Source organism: Anolis carolinensis, chromosome 5, assembly GCF_035594765.1.
Source record: "Anolis carolinensis isolate JA03-04 chromosome 5, rAnoCar3.1.pri, whole genome shotgun sequence".
In the NCBI taxonomy this organism is placed as follows: domain Eukaryota; kingdom Metazoa; phylum Chordata; class Lepidosauria; order Squamata; family Dactyloidae; genus Anolis; species Anolis carolinensis.
Genome location: NC_085845.1, coordinates 23,888,297 through 23,915,857, shown reverse-complemented (window position 1 = coordinate 23,915,857; position 27,561 = coordinate 23,888,297). Strand labels below are relative to the sequence as shown.

At 38.6% G+C, this 27,561-nt stretch overlaps 1 protein-coding gene across 1 annotated transcript in view; it reads left to right on the top strand.

Moving 5' to 3' along the window:
* Positions 1–27,561, top strand: part of stpg2 (sperm tail PG-rich repeat containing 2) — a 273,557-nt gene that overhangs the window by 142,239 nt on the left and 103,757 nt on the right. Inside the window, exon 12 of the mRNA XM_008117887.2 lies at positions 16,035–16,165. Within this exon, the coding sequence (XP_008116094.1) occupies positions 16,035–16,165 (131 nt within the window). The remainder of the gene's footprint in view (positions 1–16,034; positions 16,166–27,561) is intronic.

Genomic DNA, 27,561 nt, shown 5'->3' with positions numbered 1-27,561 from the left:
TAGTTGTTATTATTTGGCAGTTGGGTTCTTCAAATGTAGAATGATAGCTTTAATTGCATATTCTCCATGCCATGAGACAGTTGTGGGATGAGGTCAGTGAATAAGTAATGGAGTCATTTAGGTTAGTGGTGAAACTTGAATAAACCACAGTATAGGTAACCACATAGTATCCATACAGTCTAATAGTATGCCTTTTCTAAACATGACTTCTAACACTTGCCATTTTTGAGCATTTTGAAACCTGAGAGAGCATGGAAATCCTTCAAAAATGTCAGGTGGGAAGGGGTGGGGTGGGGGAGAATAATCTGATTTTGCTTGCAAGGGCAAAATGTACTTCATACATCTGAGCATAGTGTAGAGTCATGACTGTGATTTCATAATACCTATAGAATCTGTTGAATATTTATTTGTTGTTAAATATTTATATCTTGCCCTTTATTCAAAAGGTCTCAAGGCACTGTGTGATAAAAATCAACTATTAAAAATGAGCAGTTTAACAATGAAATCAATTTAAAACAATAGATAAGGTATTTCCCACATCCTGACATAATGCTTTGCTTTCCTTGGTGAGATACAAAGGAGAATTCCACCGGAAGACCTGAACCCTAAGGTAAGCATGCGTAGAAATCATTCCCTTATTTGCAACTGATTCGCTTCCAAATTTCTGGCCACTCAGTGCCAGGATGGTTGTATGAGTATAAATAAATACTTCTTTGTAATCAGTCTGGGCAAACTAAATCAGTTATTTAGTAAGCATGCCATTTGTGTGTTTAGATGAGTCTGTTTTAAGAAAATATATTGTTGCAATTTTACACATTATTTGTTCACATTTATAAAAATGCAGAAGTTTGTTGCTTTTTTGCTTATGTACAGAAGCTGACATGGTAGGATCGTTTTGTGAATATTAGGTTACAATGATGCAGATCTATAATTTGACATATTTTCAAATGTTCATATTTTTTCCCTCAGGATAAGCAGTTGTTATCTCATTGGTGTATAAGACAGGCATGTGTGTTTTCCTCTGACCAGCAGATGTCACTCACTGTAAAGTGAATTATTAGATTTTAAGGAGAATATTAAATGTCACCGGATTTTGGAAGTCATGTAAATGAAATTCTTTTAAAATACTTCTCTCTGTTTTCTTCTCATATGTTTACACAGATCTTATTTCCATGTTTTTCTGTTCAGGAATATGTTGGTATACTGATGTTGGGACATGTTGGTGATCAGAGGCATATTCAGAATATAGGCTTTTTAGAAAGTTTTTTTCCCCAGTCTTAGTGACTAAACAATAAAGAAGAATGTGTTGTTGAAGGCGTTCATGGCCGGAATCACAGGGTTGTTGTGTGTTTTCTGGGCTTTATGGCCATGTTCCAGAAGCATTCTCTCCTGACGTTTCGCCCACATCTATGGCAGGCATCTTCAGAGATTGTGAGGTATATACCTCACATCCTCTGAGGATGCCTGCCATAGATGTGGGCGAAATGTCAGGAGAAAATTCTTCTGGAACATGGCCATACAGCCTGGAAAACACACAACAACCCAATGAAGAACTGTGTCATTATCAGAAAGCATTTCACACCTTTAGCAATTTCTGCTGTAGTTTCTTTCCATCCTCTATGAGAGGATATTGCAGCACACCACCTACTTGAGGGTTCCCCAACCATCTGGAATGAAATCTGACTCAGTGGGAGAGAAGCTTCAAGGGACCATTCTTGCACAGCAGTCTGGATACAAGGCATTGTAAAGAGACTGTAGAATTCCAAATATATTCATCAGGTTCTGTTTTTCTGATATCCGTTGTAGAGAAGAAACCAGAGAAACATTTTAAATCAGAACGTGTAGTTTTTGTAATATAAATAGTGCACAGGTATATGTCCCATGTATTGATCCAGTCTAGAGGAAGTTACCTCTCAGTCCTCTGTGTGTTTACTTTGAAATTCAATGGACCTTGCTCCCTTTTAAATGTGTTTTAGGACTGTAGCCCCAGTTGTCATGCTTCATTTCCTTTCTTTTAGATTAATGAAATAGGGTTGTCACTGCAAACTAACGTCATGTTAATTTTGGCGGAAAAATTAACATGAGCTAAAATATATCATACCAAGAAATTTGTGAAGAAAGGTCAATTTTCTATAATGTAAAGTAAGTTACAGATTAGATCAACCTTGTATTAGTATAGGGGTCTTCTGTTATACTTATTATCTGATTTTCTGTCCTTGTGAAACATGTTTTTGTCTTATACAATGTAGAAAATGCCAACAATATACATTGTAGAAAATTCTACCGAATGCCAAGGAAGCTCTCCTAACCCTAAATGAGTACCTGTTATCACTAATGGGCTGGATGATGAGGGCAAACAAATTGAAACTTAATCCAGACAAGACAGAGGTACTCCTGGTCAGTTGGATGGTAGATCAGGGAGTAGGGATCAGCCTATGCTGGATGTGGTCACACTCCCCCTGAAGACACAGTTTGGGGGTCCTCCTGGACCTGGCACTGAGCCTGGAGGCCCAGGTATCTGTGGTGGCCAGGAGGGCCTTTGCACAATTAAAACTTGTGCACCAACTGTGCCCATTCCTTAAGAAGCCAGATCTGGCCATCGTGGTACATGCCTTAGTTACATCCCATCTGAATTACTGTAACATGCTCTATGTGGGGCTGCCTTTGAAGAGTGCTTGCAAACTTGTGGCTTACTGGGCTACAGGGAGTGGACATCCCCCCTGTTGTAGCAGCTCCAACCGCTGCCAGTCTGTTTCCAGGCACACTCAAAGTGCTGGTTATGGCCTTTAGAGCTTTAGCTGGATCAGGTCCAGGCTATTTGGCTGATTATGTCTCCTTGCACAAACCTGCCTGGGCCCTGAGATCTTCAGGAGAGGCCCTTCTCTCTGTGCCACCTCCATTTCAAGCTTGGCGGCAGGCCAAAACCTTTTTATTCAGACAGGCTTTTAAAGATGGTGTTTTAAGATCATGTCAGGGTCTGCTGTGGTCTTGTTTTTAATGCTAATGATATTTACTTCTGTTTTAATAGCTATGCATTTGTATATTTTCAGTTGTATTGTAATGTTTGCTGCTTTGAGTCTCCTTATAGAGAGAAAAAGTGGGATATAAATAAACATAATGAACATAATAATAATAATCATCATCATCATCATCATCATCATCATTATCATCATCGAAAAAACCTGTGGCTGTCATATCCAAAATCAATTTTCTCGGGAACTGTTAAAGTAACGTTCTGGTTACAAAAACATAATTAAGGGTACTGTGATACAATCACATCAAAATTGAAGAACATATCTAATCGCTCCTATGAACAGGTCTTTTCTTTTTGGAACATTATTGAGAACTTACTAAAATATGTCTATAGAATGAGAGTAATTCTTTTACTTTTCAGTGCCACTAGATGTCCATATTTAATAAGGTTTGTATTTTGAGTCCACTTTTCAGGTTTCATTCTGAGGGTAGTCCTAAATCTAGGTGTAGCATTATATATCAGTTTTGCAGAAGTAGAGTTGGTGGTGAGAAGAATATAACAGGAGAACTAATAGGAGGGTCAGAATTTGACCATGGCTAGCAATTTGTCAATGAGATAGCACCTATGGGACCAGACAGTAGTCAGGACTAAAGGGCACATCTATAGGCTGGTTCATGGAGAAATGTAAAAATACTGAAGAGTAATCAGAAATGCAGGAAAAGACAAGAATTTAAGCTGACCTTGTTACCTGAATAATGCCAAGGTAGAAATGTAAATGCATTTTGCTCTTTTCTTTCAAGCAGAACTCAGTGTCCAGTCAAGGTGGGCAGTGTTAATTCAGAGTCTGAAAGTCCTTCACAGAGAAGCTGGTAGTTGCTTTTCCTTAGTTTAGCATTCAAAAGGAGTTGGCCTATAGATCTAGCCAACTGTTTGAATTAAGCAGCCTTGAAGGTAAAAGAAAAAACTGTATTTTATGTCATGTATGCGGTGTTGAGATTTAACAATGGACTATGATTCTGAAGAAGGTTTTTATTTTTATGTCTTTCTCACCCCGAGTTTTAACTTAATGTTCATGTGGTCTACCCTTGTTTTTATTGTCTCCTTGTTTTATTTTGTAATGGATATTATTTACTGTATTGTTTATTGTATTGTGTTGTGCTGTTCTTTTATATGCTGTTTACATTGTATTGTTTTGGGCGTGGCCCCATGTAAGCCGCCCCGAGTCCCCATTGGGGAGATGGTGGCGGGGTATAAATAAAGTTTTATTATTATTATTATTATTATAAGACCAGGGTCGGCCATGGAAATTCCATGGTGGTCTTGGGCAAATCACATTGTCTCAGCCTCAGAGGAAGGCAAATGCAAGCCTTCTCTGAACAAATTTAGCTAGGAGAATGCATGGTAGGTTTTATTTATTTATATCTTTCTCCTTACTTTTTTTGCCTCCTGCATTTGTCCCTATATAGGAACTGCCAATATAGGGATTATATAGGGTGGCTGTTGGGTTGCCATAAGTTAGAAGTGACTTGGAGACAGACAATAACAAACTAAAGGAGGTAGCTTTTTAGAAACTGGAATTGAGAGTTTGAAAGAATAATCGCTTTAGGCAGTATCCTACATTGAATTGTTGCTGGCAGAACAGTGGGATCCATTGGAAACAGAAAATGGAGGGATGATTTCTCTATTCACTGTAACTTCTCTGAAGGACTAAGAAACAGCCTGGAGCCAGTTTGGTGGGGCATGTTGAAGAACTGCAGAGTGGAAGGAAGAACTATTGTACAACACTGCATGTAGATCAAAACATTTCCTATGTTACTGAAAACCTGTAGAGTCTATTGTTATAGTCTAATGCCCTGTGTATACTTGGAGCCATCCATTCTCTGTGAAATAATGATCTCTGTGTATTAGCCTTCACATCACCTGTCAACTTATGGCGACCCCATGGATTTCATAGGGTTTTGTTAGGCCGAAGTAGTTTTTCTCATTCCTTCTTCTGAAATATAGCCTGCAGCACCTACTCTGTTCTTAACAAGCATTTCCCACTGTGCTGACCTTTCTTTCAAGACAGGCAGTCTAGGGCAAAGCAAGCATGATTCCCCAGTAAATGAGATGGCATGGTACGAAACATCCTAAATTATCCTGGTTATTTTTTTTAACCATAGTTCTTCCTTTTGTTAGTAGAATATGGGTGAAGTCATGATGGAATTTCTTTCTAGATAAAGATTTGGCACCTGTGTGATTCTCATTTTTAATATCTCCTTTGCTGCCAAAGTATAATGTGTGAGACTGAATATTAGCTATTCTAGAATTGTCAGAAAGGCAGTCCAGGTTCTATTTTTAGCAGAAAAGTGGAAAACAAACAAAAATAGGTTGCCAATCCTTTATCCTGGTCAGAACGGATTTTGTTTTCAAAGAATGAAAAAGACTTTTACAAGACAGTATCAGACAAACTTTCATCTGTTTAAATGGAGCCCCCCAGTGGCGCAATGGGTTAAACCCTTTTGCCAGCAGGACTGCTGACTTGAAGGTTGGGTTGCTGACCTGAAGGTTGCTGGTTTGAATCCAACCTGGGGAGAGTGCGAATGAGCTCAATCTATCAGCTCTAGCTCCATGCGAGGACATGAGAGAAGCCTCCCACAAGGATGGTAAAAACATCAAAACATCTGAGCGTCCCCTGGGCAACGTTCTTGCAGATGGTCAATTCTCTAACACCAGGACCGACTTGCAGTTTCTCAAGTCACTTCTGATACGAAAAAAATCTGTTTAAATATGTTACGCGCTTTGAAAATGATGATGATGATGACGACGACGATGATAATCATCATAATTTTGCACTGTTTTTCCTCCCTAAACAGCAATGTGTTGTTGTTGTTTATTCATTCAGTCACTTCCGACTCTTCATGACCTCATGGACCAGCCCACGCCAGAGCTTCCTGTCGGCCGTCACCGCCCCCAGTTCCTTCAATTTCAAGCCAGTCACTTCAAGGATACTATCCATCCATCTTGCCCTTGGTCGGCCTCTCCTCCTTTTTCCTTCCATTTTCCCCAGCATCACTCTCTTCTCCAAGCTTTCCTGTCTTCTCATTATGTGGCCAAAGTACTTCATCTTTGCCTCTAATATCCTTCCCTCCAGTGAGCAGCCGGGCATTATTTCCTGGAATATGGACTGGTTTGTATACAGCAATGTATAATTGTTATATTTGTGTGCCTGCATTCCAATGGTTGTATACATCCACAATACAGGAATAACAGCAGAAAGGCAAAGTTGCCCTTCCACATGCTTTCCCTTTTCTAGGTACAACTGCAGCCATTTTCAGGCTCAACTGTGTATGACTAGTGCCAATAAAAGGTACGCAGTTTGCAGGCAAGAAAACTTTCTCAGGTTGGCATTAGAATGCCAGGTATATTTGTTAAAATGGATAGATATCTATATATCTATATTGTATATGGTGCCTTTGTTATCTTCTAAATTTTCTCGTGAGGAAATGTGGTTGTGTTATACTCTACTTGTACAATCCAAATAAAAAAAGAATGGCAGTTTTAGATTTATATTAGTGTTTGCCATTAGAAAGTTGACCATAACTTATGACATTAATTGCATGGGCTGCTGTTTTCCATGCCTGGAAGATGCTTTGAGAAGGTTTTTGTTAAGCCTCAACAGCTGAAAACATACCTGACTGTTTACATAGTTCTAGGGTGTAAAAATGTGACATAATATTTGCTGCTCCTTTCTCATATTGATAGGAAATCCTACATTGAAATCCTTTAACTTGATTTACGGAAGAAAATTGGAGTATAAATCAAATAAATAAATAAATAAATAAATAAATAAATAAATAAATAAAGGTGCAATATTTTGACAAAACCCCAATATTCACACACTGTTATTAATATTTTCATAATGAGGAGGGTTGAGAACTCATTCCTCATTTCGCTTTCTTGTCAATCAAGATCCAATGTAACATGGTTCAGAAACAGAAATTGTTAGCAGAGTTTATTGCCACATGTTGCTTCCCTTTTAAATCAGAAAAATACAAATTTAGTTAACGTGATGAAAATAATCTAAAAAAAGTGCATCGAGACTAATTTAAAAGTCCAGAATGTCCCAGATTTTGCACCTTTTCTTTCTGATCTTTTTTGGTTGTCCACACACATTTTGTATATCCAAAGTATTTTCTGTCATTTCTGTGTATGATCAGAAACTTTTTATACCAGCTCCTTGGGTTGGTTTATTTTATTATAAAATAAACTTGGTATGAAATAGAAAAGAATGGGAACAAAATCTGGAACTTTTCAACTAGTCTTGATGTACCCAATATCTCAAAAGACATTGACAATGGAGATAGCGTTGATACAGAGAAAAGAAAGGACAAGAGAAATTATCTGCACAACAATATGTGACAAGAATGTATAATGCATGTGTCTGATAACCAAATCATTTTCAATTTATGATCAACAGTAACCCAAAAGATCTGTTTTGCATGTAGTCCTGCTGAGCCACATGCAAAACGGATCTTTTGGATTACCTTTGACCATACATTGAAAATGATTCAGTTATCAGACACATGCAGTATCAGCCACATATCCCTCATTCTGTACATATCCATTTGGTTTTGTGGCCTGAGTGTAGAATTTTGCATTTGTTTCTGTTGAATTTCATTATATTAATTTCAGCCGAATTTTCTAGTTCATAAGGGTAATTTTGAATTCTGTTCCTATCTTCCAGTGTGTTTACCACCCCTCCTAGTTTTGTATCATCTACAAACTTGATAAAGATTCCCTTTAACTTCTCATCTAAGTCATTTATAAAAACAAATTGAAGAGTAATGGCTTAGACCTCCTGTTTGGAGCTCAGCCATTGATGACAATGATGGTGATCAATTAATGGTATCCAGGATTGCCAGGTCTCTAGGAATTGCTGAGCTTTTCTGGGCAGGGAGAGAAATCTCGGGATGAATGGAACTGGAGGAGAAAAAGATTAATTGTGGTGATGTCTTTATTAGGTCAGCCAATATAAAGTACTTCATGCCAGCTTTCAAAGCCTGCTGGCTTCTTCATCAGGTAAAGCTGTTTTAAAAAATCATACAGTGGTCATGCAAAGGGATATTGTTGGAGTTTGTAGTCTGCATTCATATTACTTTATCATTGTGTCATACAAAAAGACACAAGCAAAACAAGACAATCCAGCAAAATGTGGAATGTTAGCATATCTTGTGTTTTATGTGAACAAAAGCCTCATAAAAAGTTCTGGTTTTCCGTGTTACAGTGTACATAAAATTTGTTAGTCTATGTAATATTAAGGAGGTAGTAGCACATCATCTAAATCAGGCTTGCACGGCCTATGACCCTCCAGGTGTTTGGGACTAAGACTCCCAGAAACTCTAGGCCAGGGGTTCCCAACCTGTGGGTCCCCAGATGTTTTGGCCTCCAACTCCCAGAAATCCGAACAGCTGGTAAACTGGCTAGAATTTTTAGGAGTTGTAGATCAAAATGCAGATTGAGAACCACAGTTCTAGCCAGCTTGTCCAGTGGTCAGGAATTCTGGGAGCTGGAGGGCTACAAGTTGTGTAGGACTGCTCTAACTTGTAAATTACCAGGTTGCTAACTGAATACAACACATGTTATCTACCCTTAAATCTGATTTTGACATCTAGAAAGCCTTAAAAGTTTATCCTTGTATTTTTTTTCCTAAACCAGACCCTAATACTAAGTTATTGAATATAATCTTCATGATTATTCTAAAATCTTGATCATTGCTCTTCAAACTTTCATATTTTATTTCATTTTGAGCACTTGATTTTTGAAAACGTTGTGTAGTTGTCTTTTAAATGGATAAAGGGATTCCTGTATCCTCAGGGTGGAAGGGAGGGAAGGGAGGGGGGGGGAGGAGGAGGAGGAGGAGGAGGAGGAGGAGGAGGAGGAGGAGGAGGAGGAGAAGAGAATGAAACATCAGATATTACAGTTATGCCCTTCATCTTTTAATGTAGCATCATTATTTTTCCCATCCGCACCATCATTCATATTTAGCATAAGGGTTATCAGGAGATTACCTGAAGAATATCACTTTCACAAGGCCAGTGCTGCATTCTACATAAAAATGTCTCCAAGCATTTCTTTTATGGAGTTAACCTAGAGTGACTTAGAGCCAAACATGATTTCAGAGCTGTAAGTGAAAAGCACAGCTTTCTTGAAAATTCAACATGTTAGATCTTCCTTTCACAGATTTTCGTGAGTACTCCACCGAGTCCTATTAATCTAAATGTTTTTCTTATTTGGCATTTATGAAGCACTATTCTAGAAGGCAAACTTTTCACTTCTCTTTGTTGATTTTGCCTCCCTAAATTAACAGAACAAGTAATTTCCCAAATTCTCTTCATCCTTGGGGACAGACATTCTGTACTGTCTTTTAGGGCTTTGGGAAATATAAAAAGGTTAGCATTTGCATTTTGAAAAAAATCTTAATACAGTACTATTATTTCTACTTGTTCCTTCCTGATGAGAGAGGATAGAAAGTGTTGTTATCCAGTGGTGCATATCATTATCAAACAAAGATACTGGTGATATCAAAGATTTAAATCTCAGTTTGGGGAATTAGATGGAATGTCTGTTTCACCAACCCCACGGAAATTAGTGGGAGCTTCATAAGACCACAGTAGCATTTGCACGGTGGCCCCATTAGTTTTGCCAAAATACTATGTTTGTTTGTTGCAACAAAAATATTAAAGTCTTTTGACACCTTAAAGTTAATAATGTTCATATGCTTTGTGCAAGTGTTTTCTTCCAAAATGACAGAAACAGATAGATTTCATTTTTGTAAACTTCTTGAAATTCACCTCTCTTCCATGATATTCAGCATTTGAACTTCATAAGCTTGAAAAGAGAACTGCTGCATATTCAGCTTCCATTTTGAACTGCCTGAAGCAAAAACAAAACAGAAGAAATTGAACTGGCCAATAGCCAAATGTCTTATGCTCATGGGTTTCTTACCTATTTGTTCCAGAGGTTTCATGTGATTGTATGCTTCTGTGTGTGCAGCATGTGTGTATGTAGTGCACACTTCTCTGATCATAATTGGAAATAATAATAATAATAATAATAATAATAATAATAATAATAATAATAATAATTTTATATCTGCCTCAAGCTGTGGGGAGAGACGGATAAGAAATACAATTATTATGACATTTGTCTTCCAATTATTAATTTCTTCTTCCATGTATAAATTTGCTGTGATCGGGCTGAGAGGGCTTCCCATGACTACTCTCAGCCCTGTCATAGCAAATTTCTACATGAAACACTTTGAAAAACAAGCCCTGGAAACAACAAAAAGCCCACTATATGGTTCAGATATGTGGATGACACCTTCGCCATTGGAGCCATGGAGAAGAACTAAATAAGTTCCTGGACTACCTCAATAGTATCCACCCATACATCCAATTCACCATGGAAAAAGAAAACGAAGGAAAACTGCCATTTCTAGATGTCCTAGTCATCTGCAAACCCAATCAACAATTGGGCCACATGGCTTATAGAAAACCTACACACACAGATTGATGCCTACATGAAAACTCCAACCGTCACCCAGGTCAAAAAAGAAGCACAATTAAAGCCCTGGCAGACTGTGCAAAAGGAATCTGCAAACCCCACCTCCTCCAAGGTGAATTGAACCACCTAAACTGGGCTGTACAGGCCAATGGACATCAGAAGAACTGCATGACCAAGAACAAGTCACGAGAGTAAAGACAAAGATCCACCCAGAGGAAAAGTGTTCTTACCATACATCAAGGGAACCACTGATTGCATAGGGAAGCTGATGAAGAAACACAACCTGCAAACAATCTACAGACCCACTAAGAAAACCCAACAAATGCTACGTTCAGCATAGGACAAGAGGGATCCTTTCACCTCTGCAGGAGTCTACCATGCAGCTGTGGACAAGTCTACATAGGGACCACCAAACGCAGCATTGCTCGTACACGGATCAAGGAACATGAAAGGCACTGTAGGCTAATTCAACCAGAGAAGTCAGCCGTAGCAGAGCACTTGATGAACCAACTTGATGAACCAACACAGCATATTATTTGAGAAAACAGAAATGCTGGACCACTCTAACAACTACACAGAGAAGCTACTGAAATCCACAGGCATGTGGACAATTTCAACAGAAATGAACAAAACCAGTATTAAAAAACCCTAAAATCAGGACAGTAAATAAAGAACAACACTCAAAACGGGATTTCCAGACAAAAAACAATCAGGGCCCTACACAGAGATAGGTATTTACATGGTTTTTAAATTCCGACAACTGATCTAGCTGTCGGAGCTCTACCGGCAAGTCGTTCCAAAGTCTTGGGGCGGCCGATGAAAAGGTCTTCTGGGTGATGGTAGCCAGTTGAGTTCTGGCTGGTTGGAGCAGATGCCTCCTAGAGGACCTCAGTCTGTGGTGCGAATTGTACGGGAGAAGGCGATCCTTTAGGTAGTCACCTACGGACCCACCACTAAGATCCTACATTTGGAAGGCCATCCTACTCAGACATGAGTGATCACTCATGATGATGATGCTTCCAGTTTCTGCTGTATCTTTTATTTCTTTGAATCCTTGGTTCTGGCTGTTGTTTTAAACACCCAGATTTTATGGGCTCATAACACGAGCCAGCAGTAAAATGGGCTTAAGATCCACAAAAGTGCCTCTCACTGCAAGGAAAATTTGTGTTTGGTTTTTAGTGCTCCATTTTGTAAAGCAATCATTTTTCAGTCCTCCTTGACTGTACCAAAAATGTTCACACTAAGGAATCAGCAGCATAGATTTTCACTTTAAATTACCCAGTGCTCTTGTTCTGTACTGTTTTTGCCCTGTAGCATTGGTTGACATTTCATAGAGAGTGAACCTGCATAGGGCCAGAAAATATATAATTATAGGAATCACCTTCTCTTGATTTTCCCATTACATACCAATCACGGCACAGACAGGCTTTTCCTAGCTGCTTGCTATGAAGTGAAAAAGTTTTATTCTTTGTTGACCTGTGATTAAAATGTGGCATTTTGGTAAATAAATAGAAGGTAGCTTTTGCATAATTCAGTTCTCTGCTGGTGCAATGAGAAGCTGGTAATATGAGTCTTTGACCTCTGTCGCAGAAGCAACAGCATATGTATAATGGAAACAATGTCCTAGGATGGTGTAATAAAAAACAGTCTTTAGTCCAGAAAATGTGGAAGTTTGATATCATCTTAAGAATAAAGTGGAGTTAAATTAGGCTCTTTTTTTCTTCTTCTCATCCCGTCTCCTCCAATAAATTTAGTCTATGCCATGTTTGAGCCCAGCCCTGGTTAAACTAAGGCATCCAACATCTTAATGAGAGATGTCCAACAATCATAATGATATTTATCTGTGAGCCCAGACTGTGCAATGAATTCAGAGGACAAACTGGTATGGGGCATTTCTTTTGATGTATATGAGCTGCTAGACAGAAGAGCCATATGTTTGTGAACAGCTGAGTCCTAAAATGAGATAGTTTAGGAGTGAAACATGGTATAGCAACTTAGGAGGAATGGCACAAAGAATTCTATAAATGAGAACAACACCATTGTTCTGAAGAGATTTCCTATAACAACAGAGGCGCCAAAATTGGGACTGCTTAGAGCACGCATGCCAAACTCATTTTCATTGATGGACACATCAGCCTTATTGTTGTCTTCAAAAAGGAGTTGAATACATGGATGGAGAATCTGTGGATACAGAGGGCCAACTATTATTGTTGTGATTCCGAGCACACAAGCCCCCACACTCACATTGCTTTGACACCCAGTTGATTGCTGCCAGGAGTTCCCCAGACTCAAAGAAACACTGTATTCCCACTTCAAAATAGCTTCAGCAGCCCAGAAACCGCAGGCAGCTGCTTTAAATGAAGGCTCCATTGTCTCAATAGTCACATTCACTCACTTTGCCCCCCTCCCTGTGGGAAGCACAGGGGAGGTTGAAGCCCCCTGTAACACCTTGGATGAAACTTGCATATGTCTCCCACCATGATGAAGATGCTGAATATCCCTTTATGAACCCTATATGTGTCTTCTATCAATTTTATTATGTTTTTATTATATTTTATCTATATATATAAAAGAATGATGGAATCCTGGCACTGAGCAAAACAACAAAACTAAACACCCCCCAACCTCAAAATTTCACAACACAATCCATCATCCACGCCTCGAGATTGAAACCACAAAATATCACGTCACGAACCTCCACAGGGCCTAAAAAACTCCAAAAACTGGAGCTATTCAGTGCAATTCCAATGGGCCACAGCAACGCGTGGCAGGGCACAGCTAGTGATTTCTTATAAAGTGAAGCAAGTGACCTCGTTGTGAACTCTGGCCAGCATTCCTTTGACCTGGGTGCCACCAGCCAGCACCAGGTCCACATTCTTGCTTAATGGACTTATCATGATCACCATTTGCAATAGCTCAATGGACTCTTTCTTAAGCTTCGGAGAGCAAAGCCAGACCACTTAAGAATTGAGCAACCTTTGGACATTTTAATCATCTTTCATGAATGGCATAACCTCTTTGCAAAGAGGCAGGTATGCTGCAGCTGTTCCAAGACAATACCATTTTCCTTTCCTTGGATCCTGAATCACTTAATCCCATCAAGATCATCGATGCTGCTGACTCTGGAACAATGGAACTGACATTGAGGTGTCAGACCCCATTCAAGGGATTAGTTATTCCAATCTTCTTATCAATAGGACAGGTTCGGCTTGCTTTACAATGGACTCAGGATAGGGCCACTCACAATTCATTCATAAATATAATCTCCTTTGTTCCCTACTAGCCAGGGAGAGATGTCATGGGCGAGGCTCGTGCTCTCATTGGCTGAGGCGCGCGAGCCCCCTGGGCGCTCCTCCTGGCCTCTGATGTCAGGAATTCCCCTGACCAATCAGCGTGAAGCTGGTCGGGTGGGTGGGAGCGGGAAATTCAAAAGGAAAAATGTATAAAATGCGGGTTCTGTTGTATGTGGGTATGCCGATTCTTCTTGCATCTTATTGCGACCGTCATCCTGCTCCAGCTAGACCAGAAATAAATTCGGTGGCCTCTACTTCGACACTTGGTGAGACGTTATATTGGGGAATAGAAAAATCTCTATTTTGCTTCTCGGGAGCTTGCCAGGTGTTGCACAACCCCCCTTTTGAGGTTGTGTGTTGGTCTCCGCTTCAGGCGAGACCCCTAAATCTTTGATCTTGACTTCAGTTGGTGATAATGGGAATTGCAACCGAACAGCACTTGTGCCTCTGAGGTTGGGGAAAGGCTAGTGGACATTTTAAAGTAAGACATCACATCTACAAGCCCTGTATCTAAATTCAAACTGCACTATCCTGACTAAACAACACAAACTGCAGCCTTTCAGACATCACTGTATCACAATTCCCATCAGCTGTAGTAATGATGTCTAATCATGAGGAATAACAGAGTTGTAGTCCAGCATCTGGGGGGCCACATAAAATGACATGGTGGGCTGGATCTGGCCTGCGGGCCTTGTGTTTAACACATGTAGGTTAGAGCGATAAACTGATGACAGTTTGAAACGATTGCTGTTGCTGTTAAGGCAAAAATTCTACCCAAACATCTCCATCTTTGGGTTGAATCTTTGCCTTAACAATATCAACAATCAATTGGGGATTCAGATTAATAGACTAATACTCAGTCTATATAGGATTGGTTACTCCAAAGTATCAACATATTTGAAAATACATTTGAATATTTATATTCTGAGTGAAAATATGTACAAAATGTATATTTAAATGTATTTTTAAATATCTAATATGGAAATAGAATAGAATAAGTAAAACATGCAAAATAATATAGTGCAGAAATAGATTGAATTATCAATCTGCATATGAGTGTTGGATATAAAATTAATAGAATTCTAATTCCGTATCTGTATAATTATTATTGCATTTTTCTTTGCTTTAATTATTGTAAGCTCCTAGGGGAAAATATAAATGTGTTAAATACAACTAGGTGAAACACTTTCTCCTATAGTTGTCATATATTGCCATTGTGTAGTCGTCACATAACTCATCTTTGCTGTGCTGTTGGGAATAGATGGGATCAGCTACTTGCTTTACACTCTTTGTTATGGCTTTTGCACAATAGAGCTTAACAAATACAAGCGCTTTGTTCATATACTGTAAATGATACTTCAATGAAACAAGTTTTTCTGGCAGTGCTTAGGAATACAGTAGCTTATAAAGTATGTAATTCTGTTTCATTATCAAAGCCAGGTCCTGGCATGGATAGGAGTCATAGGATCCCCTAATTCAAACTTTCAGTAACATATATGTAGCAATCAGCTATCACTCAGCACACCTATAATCTGATGTACCAGCAGTATCTGCATTCACTTACCAAACTGTATGAATGCATGTAACATGTTATGCTAACTGTATGATAGACTCTGATACAAATGTGAGTCCCAGGAAATTGATTTTGATCTCTCACTTCCTTCTTACTACCTAGCATGCAAACAGGTTTCTTCAGAAAATGAATTCATCTTGCATTTTTGGTAGGACAGAAATATCAGCCCTACTGTATTTCCCAAGCAAACACAGAGCTAGAATGAGCCTTGAAACAGAGCAGGGAGGCAAACAGACAACAAACAACAACTTTGGCCAAGAGATTTACCAAGCCCCAGCACTGTTGATTCCAATCTCCAGTATTTCATAGAACTTCAGAGTTATGCAGGTGATGACAAAGTATGCATGTGTAATCCTTATCTGAAGGATATGTGACCAGCACAGAATGTATAAAGAACCTGTTTGTTGATGAGGATGTTTCTCAGGGTCTGGCACTGTATGTGGCCATAGCATCTTGCACATATTTTGCAGTTACAGCATTTTTAACATAGTACAAATGATAGAGCTCAGCAAACAATACAAAGCCATGGAAGAATGGCATATGTTGTCAAAATAGAGTTGATCAGGCTCATTAAAACAGATCAGCCTACAACTCAATCTTTAATTCTTATTTTATGCCAACACCTCCATTTCTCATTTTCCTGTTTTAGGACCAGGAGCATACAACCCAGAAATGTATCACTCAATAGCAAAACCATCTTCTGGCGTTGCAGTCTGGGTTTCTCGAGTGGACCGTTTTAAAGATGCAAAAGATGACTTTCCTGGTCCTGGAGCATATGAGGTATGTTTATATAACAATGTTATTAGATAAGTGGTTTCTGCCAGTCTTTTTCAGAAACAGGTTATAAGTGCTTTACAGTTGATTGTTGTACTATTTAAAAAGTGAAGAAATAATTGATATTTCAATTGACAAAAAGCCATAGGTTTGATTCTTGACAGCAAAATAGTGCATTTATTATGTATGTTATGTGTAGGATTCAATCCAGTAAACTTGTCAAAATGTATCTTGTCTTGAGACTGATAAGACATTTGGCAGTTCCAATGTTTTCTGCTGGCATTGAACACATTTGGATAGATTGTTATTTACACCTCATTCACAAAGAAGAGCAAATAATTTTCAGAGTCTTGACATAGAGAAGTCCATGTTATGGATTTTTCAGATGCATCAACTGTATTGAATTCTCTGCATAGAGAAGCTTGCTTGACTACTTTGATTTCTGAAGGGAAGTGAACATTATTCTTTCTCACAAGGCATGAGCTTTTCCTCTGGCTCACGTAGGTTGAGTGGAATGTCATCTTCTGTACTCTATAACAATGCCAATGCTTCTAACTGTGGAGTTTATGGAAAAATGTTACCTTGTATGTGTTGTTGACATTATTGGACATCATAAGAACTTTGGTTAAAAGCAAGATAGAAATTTGAATGATATTAGTTGTATTTAAAATTAGAGCTGCAACAGCAACAGAAAGGGAATTGTGCAATCATATATACAGCTGCAATACAAATTGTGTATCCTTTATCCAAAATGCTTGAGATTGGATTTTCTTTGGATTTTGCAGTACCTTTATTTCCATATATGTACATCATGAGATATCTTGGAGATAGGAGCCAAGGCTAAACACAAAATTCATTTTGGTCATTTGTTGGATCTATCACCTTGGAGATGGCAAACCTAGTTTCATTGTCTCTTTTTCCAACAGTGATCTAGTACAGACATAGGTTCTGCTCAAGTCAAAATAACTTCAGTAAAATCTAGAATTGATCCCATAGTGATAGGTTCACCAGCTGCCCCTGCATAAAGCAGCCTTCATCAAATGTGGAGCCAAGGAGCAATAGGTTAAACCCTTGTGTTGGCAGGATTGCTGACTTGAAGGTTGAGTTGCTGATCTGAAGGTTGCCGGTTCAAAAGCGGGGAGAGCGTGGATGAACTCCCTCTGTCATCTCCAGCTCCCCATGCGGGGACATGAGAGAAGCCTCCCACAAGGATGGTAAACCATCAAAAACATCCGGGCTTACCCTTTGCAGATGGAAAATCTTTCACACCAGAAGCGACTTGCAGTTTCTCAAATCACTCCTGAAACGAAAAAAAATATGGAGCTCTAACTCAAATGAGACCCATCATCCATGATCATTGGATGTGTTTGCTGGCAAATATGCCAGTAAAATTGATGGGATTCCAGGCTAGGCAGGCTACTTGAGATGGTGTTGCAGCCCTAGACTGCGCAGGCACCTCAAAACCACACAGGAGCCCCAGAATATAAGTAAGCAAGCTGTTTATTGAAGATTATATGCAAGCAGTAGCAAATCAAAGTTCAAAGTCAGTAAGATGGGGTTGTAAAAGAACAAAGTACTTGAGAATCTTGAAGCAAGAGTTTATAGAAGTCACTCAAAGAGAAAGTCCAAACAGGATACCAAAGTTAATCCCAATGAAGGCATCAAGATTAGTCCAAGCAAGGTATCAAGGATTGTCCAAGGCACAAAATCAAACTGGAACACAGGGGGCAACACTGGGACATAGGAGATCAAAATGGAACATAGGAGATCAAACTGGAACACAAGACAGGATCTTGGCTTGGACAGAAATCCAAACTGCAAATTACTGGAACATCAACTAGATACACAAAAATCCCAAGAAGCAAGGATAAGACTGAAATAAGAATCAAAGCACAAGGCTGCAGGTATTAACATGAGATTCACAGGAACATGGAGCATGAAACAGAGACCTCCCTCCCTAGATGAGAAAAGTTACCAGCTCTGAATCTCTCAGAGAAAGCAGCCCTTCTTAAGGGAAACCCAAGGTCTCGTCCCGTGAGAAGCTTGCTCATTATTCCATTTCAATAGCAATAGTTTGCTGCACCTGAAATACTCCCTTTCTCTCCTCTGCTGATTTATCACTTTCTTTCTGTCAAGCTCATTAGTCTTATCACTTCCAGAATCCGAACTAGACTGTCTATCTGGCAAAAGAAGGTCCGACCTTGATTCCTTTAAGGAATGCGGTTCAAGCTGCTTGCTTGAAACCATTATGTCTCTGGTCCCAGAACCCACTGGGACAAACTCTGGCTGCATTGGAGCAAGAATCTCAGGCCCAAACCTAGAGTCCTCTGACAAGCCAGGTGCAGGGACAATCACAGGCTGAACAGGCCCAACCTCAGGCTCACCTGACAGCTCAGATGGAGCCTGGGCTACAACCGATGGTTGGATAGTGAAACTTGGCAGACAATTAGAGCCATATGGCTGAAGAAGCTTTGTGAAGGTCAAGCCAGCCTTTGTCACATTACATCACACATAAACCTGCAGAGTGAAATAATCAAATTGCTAACTTACAGATGTCCTGGGTATGTAATGAGCAAACAATCCAGTTCAGCATGTTTTAGTATGGAGACAAAGAATAATAGTTCAATTTGCCAGTGGAACTTGTGAATAAAAGTTCTAATTGCCAAATGTATTTAATCATTGGATCTCTATCAGTGTCATAAATACCAGGTGTGGTAGATTAGCTGTTCCAGAGTTTGAGGAGGCACTTCAACTTTGCATTCATCTAAAGTTGTGTTTTGAAAGTGGATATATTTCCATTTGTTTGTGAGCAAATCATGCTTGCAATACTATCTGTAAAAGCACAACAGGAGACTATGCGGTATAGTAGTTGTAACGATGGACAATAACGAAGACTAGGGTTCAAATTCCAGCTCACCTATGGAAACTTGCAAGTGACTCTGGACAATTCACACTCTATCAGCTTCAGAGGAAGGCAAGTCAAACCTCCTTTGAACAAATCTTGCACACACACACACACACACACACACACACACACACACACACAAAAGAAGGCTGTGATTTGCCTTAGGGTCGTCATAAGTCAGAAAATACTTAAAGATACACATAGCAAGGACACAATAGTTGAATGTAACAACATGCTATATATTGCAACATCTTAAGAAAGAAATTGCACCTACACATATTCCGTTAAAAGAAAATCTTGTAGATTCCTTTCTGTTTCATTGTGATATGTAAATCATAGTACTGCTTGGGAGAAATCTAACAGCATAATTTATACTTCCTTTTCACCTAAAATGTGAAGATATGTTAAAACAAGCAGCAATGGCTAATTTATATACAGTACATTCAAATGGATCCATCATTCAAAACAATTCTTACCTTTTAGCAAATTTTATGACTTTTCTGTCATGTTGAGTGATAGTCACTTCTTTAATTTGACACTGAAAGTTGGTGGTATGTCAGATCTTTTTTAGTATTCTAGAAGATCTACATGGCTTGTCTTTAGAATGCAGAATTTTCTTTTATTTCTCCTGTGCAGAACATTTTGCTTCCTTTAGGAAATGTATTATTAACTTGAGCTTTGACTTAATGAAGAGTGTAATATGGGAGCTTCCAAAATATTGTAGGAATTCCGTGCTCTCAACTGCAAATATTTATGCTCACTTTTAAATAGTTGCTATTCAGTCATATACTGAAATATACTATACTACTCTAGTATACGAAATATGCTATGATATACAGCATTTTGGATTACATTTGCCTAGCATTCATTGTTAAAAATAGTCCAAAGGTATTCCATGCCCAGATAATGACTGCTGTCATGCTATGCAGGTTGGTTGCAGGAATGAGTTCATGCTGCAGTGGCTCTAACTTCTTGCTCCTTTCATCAGTATTTTTGCACCAGGTGATCTCTGTGATGTTTTCAGGTAGTATTTATGCTATTTGTTAACTAGATTTGATGCATGCTGCCACAAACCTATGATCTGTAATCAATAAGACATTTAACTTACATTTATATTTGGTACCCTACCATTCTTCCTGGCAGATGTAGTAATCATTACCATATTATCATAATAATAGTAATATTGTCTTCATGTTTGAGTTGCAAGCTACACTGTAATGATCTGTGTTTCTAGGCTTTGAGAGGTGGCTGCTGATTTTAGAATACAGTAGAGTCTCATTTATCCAACATAAATGGGCCGGCAGAATGTTGGATAAGTGAATATGTTGGATAATAAGGAGGGATTAAGGAAAAGCCTATTAAACATCAAATTAGGTTATGATTTTACAAATTAAGCACCAAAACATCATGTTATACAACAAATTTGACAGAAAAAGTAGTTCAATACACAGTAAGGCTATGTAGTAATTACTGTATTTATGAATTTAGCACTAAAATATCATGATGTTTTGAAAACATTGACTACAAAAATGTGTTGGATAATCCAGAATGCTGGATAAGTGAGACGCTACTGTAATTATTTATTTGTTTGAAAAGAATCTCAAGATACTTCACTGTATTATAAGAATAAAGTGGTAACATTCTCATAGCTTGATGTAGTGGTTTGCAGTGGGTGCTGTGCTGAATCTTAGGGTTCTTTAGTTGTTTATTAGAGTTTCCTGAGCTTCTCTATTAAATAGCCCCTCTTACCACAGATAATGTTTCCTGTGCAGCCAGTGGAAACTATGGGCTAAGATCCTGTATCAGAGTTTTGTAGAAACATAGAGTTGGAAGAGAATACAAGGGCCATCTGGTTTAGCTCCCTGTCATGCAGGAATATATAATCAAAGCACTCCTAACAGATGGCCAATCAGATTCTACCACATGCAGAGGCAGTGTATTTCACTGTCAAACAGCTTATATCATCAGGAAGTTTTTCTTAGTGTTTAAGTGGAATCTCTTTTCCCGTACATTTGAATACTTTGCTCTGTGTCCCAGTCTCTGGAGCAGTAGAAAACAAGCTTGCCTCCTCCTCAATGGGACATCCTTTCAAATATTTAAACATTGCTTTCATGTCACCCCCTAACCTTCTACAGACCAAACATACCTATCTCCGCAAACTGTTCCTCATAAGACTTTGCTTCCAGAGCCTTTACAATTTTTGTTATCCTTCTCTAGACACATTCTACGAGGGCTATCCAGAAAGTACATTACGTTTTGGAATTAAAAATGAACAAAGTATAAGAGAAAGCTTTTACCATATGCAGTTGAAAGCCACACCCAAATACCACATCTCACGTAGTCGCCATTCAAATCTAGGCACTTATCATAGCGATAAGTGAGCTTGGAAACCCCTTCCCCACTAAATTCTGCCACCTCTGTCGTCAACCACTTGTTTCCAACAATGGGGGTGTGGTTGGCAATGCAGCGTTTTGGTGACACTGCGCAGCTGCAGAAAGGGGAAGGGTTGATGATGGAGGCGGCAGAATTTAGTGGGGAAGGAGTTTCCAAGCTCATTCATCGCTATGATAAGTGCCTAGATTTGAATGGCGACTATGTGAGATGTGGTATTTGGGTGTGGCTTTCAACTGCAAATGGTAAATGTTTTCTCCTGTACTTTGTTCATTTGTAATTCCAAAACGTGATGTACTTTCTGGATAACCCTCGTAGCTTGTCAATATCCTTGTCTTCATGTGGAGGTATGCACTGTTTGTGCTACATAGTCCTTATGTGGAATGCAAAACCATGTAATTGAATGCACTTCTGAATGCAATCAAATGCACATTCATATCTACATCAACATTTCATGGCAATGCACATGCCCATCTGCATAGCTACACAATGGTGTTGGATATCCAGCTCTACCTCGACAGTCTTGACCTTTAGATGCTCTAAAATATCTAACCACTTCCAAAAGGGTACTTCCAAAAGGGAGCATAAAACACCTACAGATTTCAGCCCATGAACTGTTCTCTAAACTGTACTCTGTGTGTGTCCCATTTGCACATGGACCAAGTATGTTCTCTTCAATATTCCATGGGTCCTTGCAGTGCTCTAAATTAGATAGGTGACCTACAGAGGTTCCTTAACAGATGACTCAGTATGGAAGCTTGAAAGACTGAGAGATATTACATCCAATGAAATGTGCAGCATCTAAACTGCATATGCTGGTGAGATGTTAGCTTCTGCTTTTTTGTGAGAGTAAATTATTAATTTGGTTCCAGCAGATGACTTTAATGGCATTCTTCTGCTGGCCAGTTCATGCCAAAATGTTATGGCTTCAAATTAATTGCAATTTGAGCCTTGAAAACAAGCCCATCATGAGGCTGTAAAGCCTCAAATGATGAGTGAGTGAAATGTTGTTGATGCACTGGAAGAAAGACCAGCTGAGACTCCAAATCTCAACTGCCATGTGTTGCAGTCACCATTCCAGCTTAATACCTGGAAGATGACTTTATTATACAGATAAAGAATCTGACCGCATCCACAGAGCATGAATCAAATGGCTATACTTCTTCGGTGAACAGCTGTGCTATTGGCTAGAAGCCTCTGTGTTTATATCTATATCAGCAGTCTTTCATCTTGGCATGGGTATGTGCACACGCAGAGCTTTGCAAGTAAAGTGAAGGATGACACCTCTGTAGCTGAAGATTTTTAAACATAGTTTTGATTAGCTTCAGCATCGTGAGTCAAATGCGGAGGATGTGGCTTTCTGTGTACACATATCCCATAGAGGTATGTTAAAGTGGCATGAACAGCTCATTTTCACTGTTTGCTGTGAAGCTGTCAACTGCTGTCCTTCAGAACCTGTGAAACATTTGGAAGGATTGCTTGAAGAAAATAGGAGTCCTCCGTTATATTAGTGTATTAGGTCATTCCAGTTTGGTAAGACTGACAGCCTCCACACACAATTATATTGTAGGTACCCTGAAAGCCTACATATACTGAGTCATTTTTGGACTAGATTGTATTCTTGTCAAGCTAAAACCAAACCAAACAAACATGAAAACCATTGATTCGTTTTAAGTAATTTCCATTATCTTTAAGCAGTTCCTTCAGGGCTAGAAGTAGGAGCAATCTGTATTTTTTCAAGCAATTAAATCCTGCTTTTCAAACTATCAAGAGCAGTTTAGCAAAGTTGGTATTTGCATGCCCTTTGGCTGACTTCATTCCTCATAGTTAACCCCATAGTTAGCTCTTCTGTTCCAAATTTCAGAGTACTTAGGGTAGTGGAATTATTTGCTTTTCAAATTCCAAATAATGTGATCTTCTCTGTGTGTTCCACTGACATTATTCACAATGGTAAGTTGCCAGAAATACTTATCACTGACCCCCCCCCCCCCCGCCCCCCTATCCATCACATAGCTTTCAAGTGTGTGATGGATAGGGATTGTTGGACACCATGGCATCACTTTTGTTGAGCTGGCTGAAATATTGAAAGGAAGAAGAAGATGGGCACACTTGGAGAACAGTTTATACTATACAATTAATGGCTGCATTGGGGCACTGCATTGAAAACTATGACTGCAGCCATGGCTCTGTAGTGGCCGAGATGTTATTTTGATTGTACATTCTTCAAGCATGTTAAGAAATATAGCTGCCACAGAAGTGGCTAGCTTTATCTTATTGTATTTGTAAAGAAACTTAACTGATCCCAAAATTGTTTCTGGGCAAATGATCTGGGACCAGAGCACTCAATACTTACAGTTGAAGTATAGTATTTTTGTGGCAGAACACATATGGATATGAGGGGCTTGAGGACTTGAAAGCTATGTGTCAGTTCTTGATAACTTCATTTGCTCCTTCTAAAGGAAAAACAAGTGGGACTGAATAGGCAGCATATACCAGCACATAATCTCATTAACAGTAAGCCATGATCCCCTAAATTTTTCAGTTTTCCTTTGTGTATGAACATGGCCAATAAAATTAATTAAGCAAATATTATCTTGCAGATAATATCTTCTATTTCTTCATTGTTGTAACTCCCTTTATGAATCTGCTTCTCCAAAAATTATATGACTGCTTGCCTGCCAATATAACTTATTTTAAAAATCCAAAATGAGAAAGTTCAACATTAATTTTGAAAATACGATGATTATATACTGCTGATTTGCATCCCCTCTGCTTAGATAACAAGTCCAGGTTAACTAGCTTATGAGCCATGCCAAGGTTATACAGTATTATTAAATTATGATGTAAAAGAACGAGATCCTTCCTCAGTCATGCTACAGTTTAAAACCCGACTATCACTTGCAATTTTTCTTGATTAAATTGCTTTAATAGCTGTAAATGGTTCTACATCATCAGCTAAGAAAATGGTAGAGTTATTTAAAACCTAGAAAATGCTATGTCAGTGTAGTGCATTAACTATTTTAAGTCCCATTAAAATCATGTTATTTGGGATTCAGTCTTAAATTCCAAAATGCATTTGTTCAGCCATAGGAACACAATTCACTGGAAATTGTAGAGCTTTTTTCCTGGGGGAGGGGGATGCAGAGGCATAACTTTCTAGGACTTTCATATAGGGAATGAAGTCACAAAACATATAAAAAGGCTATTGATTAAATGGTATATTGGGCATTGACTTTCTCGTGCCATTTTTGGCTTTACCTTTTTATAGTGCTTATTGAAGAATCATTCGCATATATATTCTGCTAGAATTACTGGAAAATTGTTTTCTAGTACTTTGAACATGTCTAAATATTTGACAACAAAATATGGGAGGTCAGACTGTATGGCACTCTAATCAATGCACGAATCTGGTAATCTTTTCAGTAACCAGACCATACATGAAGATAATTAAATGCCACCTAGTGTAGTATAAAATCTTTGACAGGTTTGGGGGTTGTGGCTTTAGAAATAACCGTTGATTTCAACTTAACATCGTTTTTCTTGGGTGTGCAAGAGGTTTTAATAGTGCTCAGAGTGATGGAAGGAAGAAATTGCTACAGCTTTAGGCTAAGTGCTATAGACTGAGCCAGATCATCTGGTTCAAAGTCAGAAACTACTAAAGGTTGTGGGGGTTGGTTGTGTATTCTTTTATGGAAATTGTTGAGGCCACTTTAATTTAGAGGAAAGCTGGAATGTGTGCTAAACATATCTCTTAGTCCTATAACTAACCCTTTAATAGTCTAAACAATTGTATGTGTGTGGGAGGGAGTACAGTCATTCAGTTTTAATTCTAAACCCATTTTGTTGGAAACAAGGTGGTGATGGTGGGAAGTGTCAAACATTGGTTGCAGGAGTCAATTGGTTGTTACTGAAAACAATATTTATTTGATTTGTTTACATTGGAAAATGGAAAATATGAATTAACTCTGGTTGGCAATGAACTTCAGCGGGTGTCCAACAATGCCAATGTCTAGCGCTGGGCTTGATAAACCAAGATTTTTTAAAATTCTCATACAAGAGGTTTTGCTTATGTATTTTTTTTTTGAGAAATATGCTGCCTTTATCTTATTATGCAGCCTTGCCACACCTAGCACTCTATAGTTGTGTTGGACTATAGCTCCCATCATCTTCAGACATCAGTTGTCTGGTGGAGATAGTGGTACTAGAGGCACCAGTTTGTGGGACTTGATATTACAGTATTTTGCTTGTTCTTCTTTTCTGAGTTATACACCTATACAAGCAAACTTTAAGAATGGAAAATAAACTATTCACTCTCAAGGAACATTTGGTTATATTGACCAAATAGTACTATATCAAACTGCCAAATTAACTGCTTAACCCAAGCTGCCCTCTTAAGTCACATCTTCACAAATCCCATTTTAGTTTTAAATGGACCCTGTAGGAGCTAAAACACAGACAGACACGAGTACGTGACTTAATTAAAATCCATCTTTAGCCACTCACAAATACCATTAAATTAGCACTAAACAGATGGGGCCAATCATTATTATCGTTACAGGGAAATGCTCTCATGAAAATAAGCCTTCTCCCCTGTCTCATCAATGTTTGTGATATCCTGTGCCAGTAAATTCTCAGAGCTAAATATTCTAATAAACACCATATGAAATGAAAATGTTATAGTGCTACAACATAACAAAACACCCACAAATGCTTTGATTAACCACACCTGGGGAGGTTTGCCGTTTCCATGCCATCAAATTTCACAGGGCCAATTTGTGCTTCAAGAGTGTTATCTGAGAAGCAGAAGAAAGAGTAGTTGGTTTGTACTGTAGTCTCTTCTGCTGCAAGGGCCATTACACTCACTTCCCAAAGTGTGATAGTTTCTTGTACTCTCTAATTAGTTTTAAACCAATTCTCATTGTTGAAAAGTCAGTCAGTCAATTCTTTTGCATCATATTCAGTTCAAGTAATTTTATATTTATATTAGCATGTTAGGCAGGTCCACTGCTTTTCTGCCTATCCATGCAGTGAATACAGTAGTCAGCATGTTATGGAAAGAAATCGACTAACTTCATTGTGGTTATTAACCTTTCATGCCCCTTTTCAGCCCTCATGGTGAGACATTTTGCTTCCTAAAGGAATTGTGTTTATTTCTGCTCTCTTTCCATGTGTATCAGGAATACAGGATGAGTCTGGGATGTGTCTTTCCCTTTTGTTAGTCTAGAGAACAACATTGAGGGGCAGAGTAAAAAGCACTGTTGAGGGAGTCTGGAAAGTTATCTCCCAGCTGTTCTCCTGTACTTTAACTTGACCTGTATCTTGCACAAATTAAAGGATACAAGGCCTTAGGCAATGTTGCCTCCATACATAGTTATAAATAAGAACTGTATCAGGGGAAAGCAAGAACACAAGCTCTTTTTCTCAAACAAATTTTAACACCGGTGGCAATAAATGTTCCAAGTAGAGAGGAGGAAAGAAAAAAAAAAGGACTCAGTTCTCTTTTCTTATCAGTACCTTTCCTATTTGTGATATTTTAGGATATTTATGCATTAGGTACCATACATACAATATTCATGAATATCATAAAAGATTTCTACATAATATTTCTGTTAATATGTATTTATATCTTAATAAATGTTTGTAATTGTTCATTAAACTGTTGTGCATTATGCAGTAGAGCTAGTTGGAAGACTGTTACCAGTTAGTTTTGCATAGTTTTCAGTATATGTGTCCTTCTCCTCGGTCTTTTATAGTAAAAGAAATTAAACTAATCAGTTTAGCAGATGTAAAACAGAAACATTGACTTCAAGTGCTATGGGCCTAAAATACAATCCTATGCATGTGTGCTTAGCAATAGGTTTAAGGTAAGTATGTATAGAACTGTCATCTTTGATATCACCATCAATCTACGTAGTGTACTGTCATGTGTTAGTATGTCCCTGCCCCATGTTATACAGTGTAAATACCATGTCCACTGTGTTACATTGTGGAGGAGGTCACATGTTTCAGTAAGGATCTCAGGTTTCCAGAGAAAATAACAGAGTAAGTTATTTTTAAGATAAATTGATACAATGACACGTATTTCTGAATTTGGGGCAATGTCCTA